The following is a 10530-nucleotide window of genomic DNA, read 5'->3' on the forward strand; positions in this document are numbered from 1 at the left end:
ACTCCATCTTGATGTACACAGTTATAATTCCAGTTTGTCCAGAGTTAGGCCTGGATTCCTATTTTTATATTGCTTTGGAACTGTTCTCAATTTAATATCATCTGCTAGTTTTGTTAACATGAAGTTTGGCCAATCACTAATGTAAATGATAAAAACAGATCCAACCACGCCATCCTGCCTGCATACTTTGCCATTCATCATTACCTTTGTGGTCCTTCAGACAGTTTTCAATTCACGTAAGAGTATGGGATCAAAGTTAATTAACCAATTTTAATAAATTAGTTGAGTTACATTGAGTCACTCTACCAAATGACAAGTTTCAGAGTAGCAGCCGTGTTCGTCTGTATTCGCAAAAAGAAAAGGAGGACTTGTGGCACCTTAGAGACTCACAAATGATGAAGTGAGCTGTAGCTCACGAAAGCTCATGCTCAAATAAATTTGTTAGTCTCTAAGGTGCCACAAGTCCTCCTTTTCTTTCTACCAAATGCTTTACTGAAATCCACAGATGATATATTTTATTACAAAAGTTAAGGATGTGGGGAGTGAAAATACGATTCAATTTAAAAAGCTGACAAAACATTTTTAAAAACAGCCAAGATTGGTTTCTTACTAGCACAGATCACTTATCTTGCATTGAAAGAGCAGTTTTGAGCATCCCTACTGCTGGAGTTTTGAGGTGCCCTAGGCAGAGATTTATCATCTTGTAACCATGTCTGATGTGCTAGGTCTTGCACCTTATTGCCTGAGAGATTCTGCAGGGCAAGGCAGGAGGGGCCAGCACATTTTGACAGATGTCTGAAGCTGTATCCTGTGAGCACATCTGTAAATATTCTGAACATAAAGGAAATAACTGCTGGGTGGCGTTGCCAGAAAGTTTATTTGATGGCAACTTTAATCCACTCAGCATCTCATGACAGGATGCTGCTCCTCCTGCAACAGCCTCAGGGGCAATTCAACAGTGATGGGCATGAAAGGCTGCCCATAGGAGGGTCTGCACAGCCTGACACGATGGCTAATGAAAAATCCTCACAGGAACAAGGATTGAGCTGTCCTATCCATAAATCAATGCCAAACAAGAGACAGTGATGGAAAGAGGGGTGGGGCTGTCTGGTAATCCCAGGTATCTTCTCTTTGCGCACTCAGGGGGTCACTTGTGTCTTGAAGGATTTGTTTAGTTCCTCTCTGCATTCTTCATGGGCTGCAGCAATTTCATATCTACGTCGTCTTCCCAAGCTCTATTTTCTTCTGAATGACACGAGCAGAGTGATAGATCAAGGAATCAATGAGTCCTGCCACTGAAAGAAGAAAAGAGAAGGATCAACCCAGACATTCCACAAAACAGAGAAGAAAATGCTTTATCACATGGGACAAACACAGAACCATTCCCCCAGGGGCAAAGTTCCAGCTCTAAGCACAGAGAACAACTCTCGCAGCTCCCCGGGAGATTGTGGAGACCCTGATCTCCTCCGATGGAGATGAGACACAGATGTGATTATGCTTCTCAGGACAAAGATGATTCTCACCAAGGCAGCTGATGCATACGCTGAAGAACAGAATGGTACCCAAAATACAAGAGATTAAACCCCATTCTCACAGAATTTAAAGGGCCAGGATTCCAAAGCAAAAGGACAAGACCTCTCCCTTCGACAGATGGGCCCCTACCCCTATGTGTTTCATTGTGCATATTTATTTCCAAACCTATCTGTATATCCTGAAAACCCCAAACACCATGCTTAGAAAAAGACTCAGATCCATTTGCCAAAAAGAATTGCTTCTGGAAAGCTTTTCCCTGGTCAGACACATTTTCTAGACAAATATGACTCAGATGTATAGTAACAACAGAGAGTCTGTAATATTTTTTCAACTTTGTTACTGTTTCAAATGGAAATTTAGTGTAAAGTTAGCTTCTTTTCATACTGCTACTTATGCTGAAATTAGACATTATTGTATTTATACTTCTATTGTGAACTGGATCTTTGTAAATAAATGAACTTTCATTCTACTGATTATTTATAGCTCCAAAGGATGTGTGGCACCTCAGGGAAGGCAAAGAAAGCCCTAATCTCTGCCCAAAGGAGCTTCAATCCATATTTCAGTCCTAGTATGAGCAGGGTGAAAAGCCTGCACATTTTAGGAAAAAATGAAACTAAAAGCTCTGATACCTGTAAATACTCCTCCAACAATGGCACAGACTCCTGTGAGGAAGTGTGTAAAGGGCCTAGAGAGAAGAAAACAGGTTGAATAATCTCCATGAGCTCAGGCGCCATGATGACATTCAGATGGATACCTAGACAGATCGCTTGCAAGTTATAATTATAGAGCTTAAACAAACAAAAAGGAAGAGTTTGAAGGTGAAGGAAAATTAAATCCCAAAATTCAATCTGTCCAGCTACTGGTCAGAGTCTGCCACCATCATTCAGGCTGAGTGGTGCCGTACTTTGCAAATAGGCCCACTGATATCAATGGCACTATTCATGAAGTGATATACTCACTTTATGAAATAAAATATACAGAATTCTTCATCCCAAATAATTTACCATCAATGCCTATCTGCACTGACAATGCAAAACCACGAAACCAAACCAACCAACCAAACAAAAACCCCATGTTAATATGTGATTAAGATGGAGAACCGTGGAAAAGTTAGGATATCACTAAGTTAAGTAACATGAACTGAGCCACATGGCATAGTCTGCTCGTTTAAGGGTATATATTTAACAAAGAGTAATACATGTAATTAATGTACAACATAAGAGAAACAGGAACAGAAACTATACATCCTGTGTGCGCAATGCAGCTAAAATAGGAACCTCAGCTTTTCAGTTTGCTGAATTCAATTTGATTAACTTCACAATCTTCATGTAGCATTAATGTGATTGTGTCTGAGATTAATCCCCCCCCAATATTAACGTCTTTACTCTTTTCTGCTGTACTTCCACCATTGCACAAAGATAAATGGGACTCTGCTGCGAAACAGCACGACAAAAGCTCACTTACCAAAACTGGTAACATCCAGTGCAACGTGCTGTATTCTGTGAGCACATTTGTTAATATTCTTAACACAAAGGAAATAATTGCTGGGGGTCTTGCCAAAAAGTTTATTTGATGACAATTTTAATCCCTCCATCATCCATCCATCAGTACCTTTCCATTGTCACAGAAATGCTGTGAATTCTCCTTTCATCAGAACACTGATTTAAAAGCCTGGCTACATTAAACAATACACTTTTGTACCCTCTGACTGTGTTTTATTTGTTGAATACTGGTTAGGAATACTTGGTGTTTCACTGTGTCACTATCTGTGCCATCCCCAATATAGCTGCCTACAATAAAATACATGGAAAAACCACTGAAAACATCACAAAACACAGATTTCACACATTGTGTGTTACTGTCACTACAGGCCATATTATAAAACCTTGGTAAATCTGGAGAGGTTCAGGTTATATAAGAACTGGCCTCACCGACATCTTCCAAGCAGGGTGAATGAAGTGAACAGAAACACCCCCTTACCTGTGTTTCTCTGTCAGTTTCACCATCATGGGAGAAAGCTCATAGAGCACAAATACACCAGGGAGGCCCTGATCGCCTATTAGCCCGTTGGCGATTTTCTCATGCCGGGTAACTGAAAACTGGTTAGTCCTCACCACCTAGCAGGAAATATGGGAAATATTGAATATGAAATAAATATGGGAAATATTGTTTCATTAATAAAGTAACTAAAAGACTAAGTGGCGTAGACTGCACTTTGGAGCCTCTGCTGAAGGCCACCGTACCCCCTAGAGCATGCTAGGATGGGCACTCCCAGACCTAACCCTACCTTCACTAAAGATGACATCCTGCAGGATTCTAGAGAACTGAGAGCCAGGAGTGAGAATGAGCCATACACAAGTCCCCAAGCTCTGAACGATTTTTGGTCTCTAATGGTGGTGATAGTGGGTAGGAGCACAAGTCCTCCCCACCCCCCACATTATCTTTGGAACCTTCCAGACAGTTCCTTCTTGAGAGCTGCCTGCAGCCACTGTTCCAGCACTTCTAAAACCTCCCCTAACGCTCCTCCCTGCCTTCCAGTCTTTGGTATTTTTATTCTGGTGACCTTTTGCCTCCCTGACTGATAGTTCCTCCAGCATTCGGAGGCTGTGGAGGAACCTTGGTTCTGCGGTCCTGATCTTTGTGTTTTCATGAAAGGCTTGACGGTACCAGTACAGGCTGGGAGTGCACATGTTCCCCGACTTGGACGATTGACTGATCAATGACAGGTCACTGGAAGCAATTGAAAGATCAATTCGTGTTTACCATCAGGGTGCTGGATTCACCAGCGTTCATGATAAACTACCCAATTCCCAGCTTCTCCCCAGCAGACACCAGGGTCATGTAGGAGCCCTGCTCAATGCAGCTCAACTCAAAGCTTATCCGCACCATGACAAGATCCAAGATATTGCTAGTCTGGCAGAAAGGATATATGACAGCCAGCAAGAAACAGCTGGGACCATGCTTCGATTATTTGGTTTCATGGCTGCACCTGTATTCATAGTACCTATGCACTATCGACACAACATCATAGTGGACGCTGAGATCCCAGCAGAAGCAAGCCTCCCAGGGACTCTTGCATCACATCTGGGAAATGAACTCTCTCTCTGGCTTGGTGACAGTTCAGTGTCAAGGTGACATCGAAAGAGATTTCCAAGTCTCTCCCACTCAAACTGTAAGGATCACAGATGTGTCCGACCTGACTAGGGAGTTCATGCAGAGGAATCCTCACCAGGGGACTTGGACTCTCCAGGAACAGTTGCACAAGATGGGAACAGCCCTGTATGCTTGAGGGACCTTTGGAGACCTGGTATCCCAGGAATTGAGCCTGAGTCATACAGACATTCAAACCACTGTGTTTTTACATAACCAAGCAAGAAGGCAAGAGGTGGCACCTCCTGTGTCAGGAAGCCTACGGATGTGGGAGTGGGCTATGTCCTACAAGACATTTCCGGTCACCTGGCAGAAGAGAACAGGACTACAGACAGCCTGAGTGGATCTGAGATTGATCCTTATGATGAGTGGTCTCTGGAACTTCCAGTTGAGAACATCAGAATTAGACTCTTCACCACTTGCTGAACAAATTGCCAGACTCCTGCTCATGGTGCTGAGACGAGACCACACTGATGAGTCAGCAATGTGATGCTGTTGCAAAAGAAGCAAATGCAATTTTGGGTTGAATTAACAGAGGCATAGCATGGAAGTCATGGGAGGAGATAGTATTGCTCTACTCCGTGCTGATTAGGCATTGCAGGATACTGTGTCCTGTATAGAAAGGACGTAGAAAAACTGGAAAGGATCCACAGATGAGTGACAAAGATGATCAAAGGGATGGAATGCAAGCAATACGAGCAAAGGCTGAAGGAACTGGGTATGTTTAGTTTGGAAAAGAGAAGATTATGGGGAGACATGATAGTGGTCTTCAAATACTTGAAAGGCTGACATAAAAAAGGGGAAAAATTGTTCTTTCTTGCCACAGAGGGCAAGATGAAAGGCAATGGGTTCAAACTATAGCACTGCAGATTTAGATTAAGTCTCAGGAAAAACTTCCTAACTGTAATAACAGTAGGACAATGGAACAGACTTGAAGGTTGTGGAAGCTCCTTCACTGGAGGTTTTCAAAAGGAGGCTGGAGAGCATGTTTCTTGGATGGTTTAGACATAACAAATCCTGCATCTTGGCAGGGATTAGACTAGATGACCCTTGCGGTCCCTTCTACGCCTATGGTTCTAGAATTCTCTATGTCTTTTTTATCCACTGAAACTAAGAATCTGGCCTCAGATGATCAATCAGAATCAGGGCAACTGACTCTATCCTAGCAGATTTCAGAGTAGCAGCTGTGTTAGTCTGTATCCGCAAAAAGAAAAGGAGGACTTGTGGCACCTTAGAGACTAACAAATTTATTTGAGCATAAGCTCAAACATCTATGATCCTTACATTTATTTATCCTAGCAGAGGAGCCCTCTCCCTGATTGCTTTGCTCCTGATCGTGTAGAGCTCTGTAGGCATGGTGCCTTTGAGCAGCAGTGAGTATGGTATTTTTAGATAAGAGATAATTACTCACCTGCTAATTCTGGTTCTCTGAAGATTAGGGCTAATTGGGAGATTAAAAAAAATTAAATTGTGAAATTAATCGCACTGTTAAACAATAACAGAATATCATTTATTGAAATATTTTTGGCTGGTTTCTACATTTTCAAATATATTGATTTCAACTACAACACAGAATACAAAATTTAGCTTATAAAGGGTAAAGTTACGAGGGGCTTGATCATGGGCCTATAACTACCTAAACAGGCAGAGTTCTGATAGCACAGGGCTCTTCAATTTAACAGTGTTCACTTTATGTTTATTTTTTATTATAAATATTTGCACTGTAAAAAAACAAACAGTATTTTTCAATTCACCTAATACAAGTATTGAAGTGCAATCTCTTTATCATGAAAATTGAATTTACAAATTAGAATTATGTACAAAAAAAACTGCATTCAAAAATAAAACAATGTAAAACTTTAGAGCCTGCTAGTCCTACTTCTTGTTTAGCAATTGCTCAGACAAACGAGTTTGTTTACATTTGCAGGAGATAATGCTGCATGCTTCTTGTTTATAATGTCACCTGAAAAAAGAACAGGAGTACTTGTGGCACCTTAGAGACTAACAAATTTATCTGAGCATAAGCTTTCGTGAGTGCCACAAGTACTCCTGTTCTTTTTGTGGATACAGACTAACATGGCTGCTATTCTGAAAAATGTCACCTGAACGTGAGAACGGGTGTTTCCATGGCACGGTTGTAGCTGGCACTGCAAGATATTTATGTGCCAGATGAGCTAAGGATTCATATGTCCCTTCACGTTCCAGAGGATGTCATGCTCATGACAGGTTCTGCTCAATAATGATCCAAAGCAGTGCGGACCAACGTAAGTTCATTTTCGTCATCTGACTCAGATGCCACCAGCAGAAGGCTGATTTTCTTTTTTGGTGGTTTAGGTTCTGTTGTTTCCGCATCAGAGTGTTGCTCTTTTAAGACTTCTGAAAGCACGCTCCACACCTCGTCCCTCTCAGATTTTGGAAGGCACTTCAGATTCTTAAACCTTGGGTCGAGTGCTGTAGCTATCTTTAGAAATCTCACATTGGTACCTTCTTTGCGTTTTGTCAAATCTGCAGTGAAAGTGTTCTTAAAACGAACAACATATAATGGGTTATCAACCGAGATTGCTATAACTTGAAATATATGGCAGAATGTGGGTAAAACAGAGCAAGAGACATACAATTCTCCTCCAAGGAGTTTAGTCACAACTTTAATTAATGCATTATTTTTTTAACAAGCATCATCAGCATAGAAGCATGTCCTCTGGAATGGTGGCCAAAACATGAAAGGACATACGAATGTTTAGTATATCTGGCACATAAATACCTTGCAATGCCAGCTACAAAAGTGCCATGTGATCACCTGTTCTCACTTTCACGTGACATTGTAAATAAGAAGCATGCAGCAGTATCTCCCATGTATGTAAACAAATTTGTTTCTCTTACAGATTGGCTGAACAAGAAGTAGGACCGAATGGACTTGTAGGCTCTAAAATTTTATAGTGTTTTGTTTTTGAGTGCAGATATGTAACAAAAAAAAAATCAACATTTGTAAGTTGCACTTTCACGATAAAGAGATTGAACTACAGTACTTGTATGAGGTGAACTGAAAAATACTATTTATCATTTTTACAGTGCAAATATTTGTAAAGAAGTATGGGCTGGATGAATGCACTATAAGGTGGGTAGAAAGTTGGCTACATTGTCGGGCTCAACGGGAAGTGATCAATGGCTCCATGTCTAGTTGGCAGCCGGTGTCAAGTGGAGTGCCCCAGGGGTCGGTCCTGGGGCCGGTTTTGTTCAATATCTTCATAAATGATCTGGAGGATGGTGTGGATTGCACTCTCAGCAAATTTGCGGATGATACTAAACTGGGAGGAGTGGTAGATACGGTGGAGGGCAGGGATAGGATACAGAAGGACCTAGACAAATTGGAGGATTGGGCCAAAAGAAATCTGATGAGGTTCAACAAGGATAAGTGCAGGGTCCTGCACTTAGGACGGAAGAACCCAATGCACAGCTACAGACTAGGGACCGAATGCCTAGGCAGCAGTTCTGCGGAAAAGGACCTAGGGGTGACAGTGGACGAGAAGCTGGATATGAGTCAGCAGTGTGCCCTTGTTGCCAAGAAGGCCAATGGCATTTTGGGATGTATAAGTAGGGGCATAGCCAGCAGATCGAGGGACGTGATCGTTCCCCTCTATTCGACATTGGGGAGGCCTCATCTGGAGTAGTGTGTCCAGTTTTGGGCCCCACACTACAAGAAGGATGTGGATAAATTGGAGAGAGTCCAGCGAAGGGCAACAAAAATGATTAGGGGTCTGGAACACATGACTTATGAGAAGAGGCTGAGGGAACTGGGATTGTTTAGTCTGCGGAAGAGAAGAATGAGGGGGGATTTGATAGCTGCTTTCAACTACCTGAGAGGTGGTTCCAGAGAGGATGGTTCTAGACTATTCTCAGTGGTAGAAGAGGACAGGACAAGGAGTAATGGTCTCAAGTTGCAGTGGGGGAGGTTTAGGTTGGATATTAGGAAAAACTTTTTCACTAGGAGGGTGGTGAAACACTGGAATGCGTTACCTAGGGAGGTGGTAGAATCTCCTTCCTTAGAAGTTTTTAAGGTCAGGCTTGACAAAGCCCTGGCTGGGATGATTTAATTGGGGATTGGTCCTGCTTTGAGCAGGGGGTTGGACTAGATGACCTCCTGAGGTCCCTTCCAACCCTGATATTCTATGATTCTATGAATTAAAAATAATATGAAGTGAGCACTGTACATTTTGTATTCTGTGTTGTAACTGAAGTCAATATATTTGAAAATGCAAAAAACATTTAATGTTAAGTAAATTTCATTTGGTATTCTATTGTTTAACAGTGCAATTAAAACTGCAATTAATTGCGATTAATTTTTTAAAATCGTGATAATTTTGAGTTAATCGCATGAGTTAACTGCAGTTAAGTTACAGTCCTACTGAAGATATCTCCTCTTAGTTTGGAGTGGAAGTTTTCTGAGTTGCTCTTCATATTTACATCTTTGTGTTCATTGTTCTACCTTTGAAGCAGTAACCTTTCAATCATTTTGCTTTTGGGATTGGTTTGTTGTTCTTTGAATTTAACATACTTGTTATTAATATAATTGTAAAATGGATCTGTTAACGCTATCTATGAAGTTCTGAATTCCCTCTGTATGATGTTACAAAAATTTGTTTAAGAAAAGACAGCCTAGCCTAGGTAAAGGTGATGGATAGGTCTGTCCTAGACACAGAAATATGGGTTTACCTCAATTTACACATTAGCTGCAAACAAAGCCATCAAGCTAACCCAGCGGGGATTATCCTGATTCTGAACTTTAGAGAGACAGAACTAACATGGCTCCGGTGCCTCAGACAGACACAGGAGACTGAATCCCCAGGAGACCTTCCTGACTTGTAAGATAAAGACAGTCCCACTGGAGATACACGGAACAGAGAGAGACTCCATCTTGTTCCTTCACCTTACGAGACAAAGAAACCAGCTATCTGATCTCTGTGATGGGTCCTGGCCTTGCTGGCCAGTAAAAGCTGGAAAGAAGACCAAGGGAGAAAAAAAACATCTTGAACAAAGACTTGCTAGAATCAATTTTAGACTTTTAGATGTCTGTTTTCACTTTTATTTGCTTGTAACCATCTCTACCATTATCCTTTACTTGGTATCACTTAATCCAGTTTCTTTTGTTAATAAACTTATTTTGCTTTTATTATAAATCATCAATGCTGTGTAAGTGTGTGCTTCTAGAAAGCTGACAGATTGAAGTTTGACTGTCTCTGTAAAGGCAGCAAACCTACTACTATCTCCGTGAGGATCCCGTGGACTGGACTCTGCTGGAGGATTATTTGGGGGCAAATTCAGGGCTGAAAAGGTATTAAGGTCAGCCAAGGTCAGCCTGCAAGGAGTAACCAGGGTGGACAAAGCCATGATGCGCTTTGTGGACTGCTGGCAGGCTGTTTGGGTCGGAGCTCTGGACCAAAGCTTCACAGCCACAACATAGTCCAGGATACAGGGCAGACTATGACCAAAACCTTAGTGGCCTGGGTGAATCCCATAACATCAGTATCTCTTCCAAACTTTTTGTTAGCATTAACTATTCTAACCCTGGATATTCTTGTTATCCTCATAAATGTAGACACAATCCCTTTATGAATCTTGCCACGTTCTTGGCCTCAACAACTTCCTGTGCAATGTGTTCCTCAGTCTAATTACTCATTGTGTGAAAATCTATTCCCTTTTATCGGTTCTGAATTTCCCATTTTTAAATTTCATTGAATGTCCCTTTGTTCTTGTGTTACCAGTCATGGGGAACAGAAGCTCCTGAGCCAACTTTCCTAGACCATGTATCTTGTCCCCTATTATATATCGTCTTTCTCAGGGAAACATTCT

General features: G+C 41.5%; 1 protein-coding gene across 2 annotated transcripts in view; it reads right to left on the reverse strand.

Moving 5' to 3' along the window:
- Window positions 1-250: 250 nt before the first annotated feature.
- Window positions 251-10530, reverse strand: part of ERGIC3 (ERGIC and golgi 3) — a 56190-nt gene continuing 45910 nt past the window's right edge. For both annotated transcript variants that reach the window (XM_037915226.2, XM_037915225.2), the window contains 3 exons: window positions 3514-3650; window positions 2163-2218; window positions 251-1295 (listed from right to left, as the gene is read on the reverse strand). In XM_037915226.2, coding sequence (XP_037771154.1) covers window positions 1216-1295; window positions 2163-2218; window positions 3514-3650 — 273 coding nt within the window. In that variant the 3' untranslated portion in view covers window positions 251-1215. The remainder of the gene's footprint in view (window positions 1296-2162; window positions 2219-3513; window positions 3651-10530) is intronic.

This window comes from Chelonia mydas, chromosome 13 (assembly GCF_015237465.2).
Source record: "Chelonia mydas isolate rCheMyd1 chromosome 13, rCheMyd1.pri.v2, whole genome shotgun sequence".
Lineage (NCBI taxonomy): Eukaryota > Metazoa > Chordata > Testudines > Cheloniidae > Chelonia > Chelonia mydas.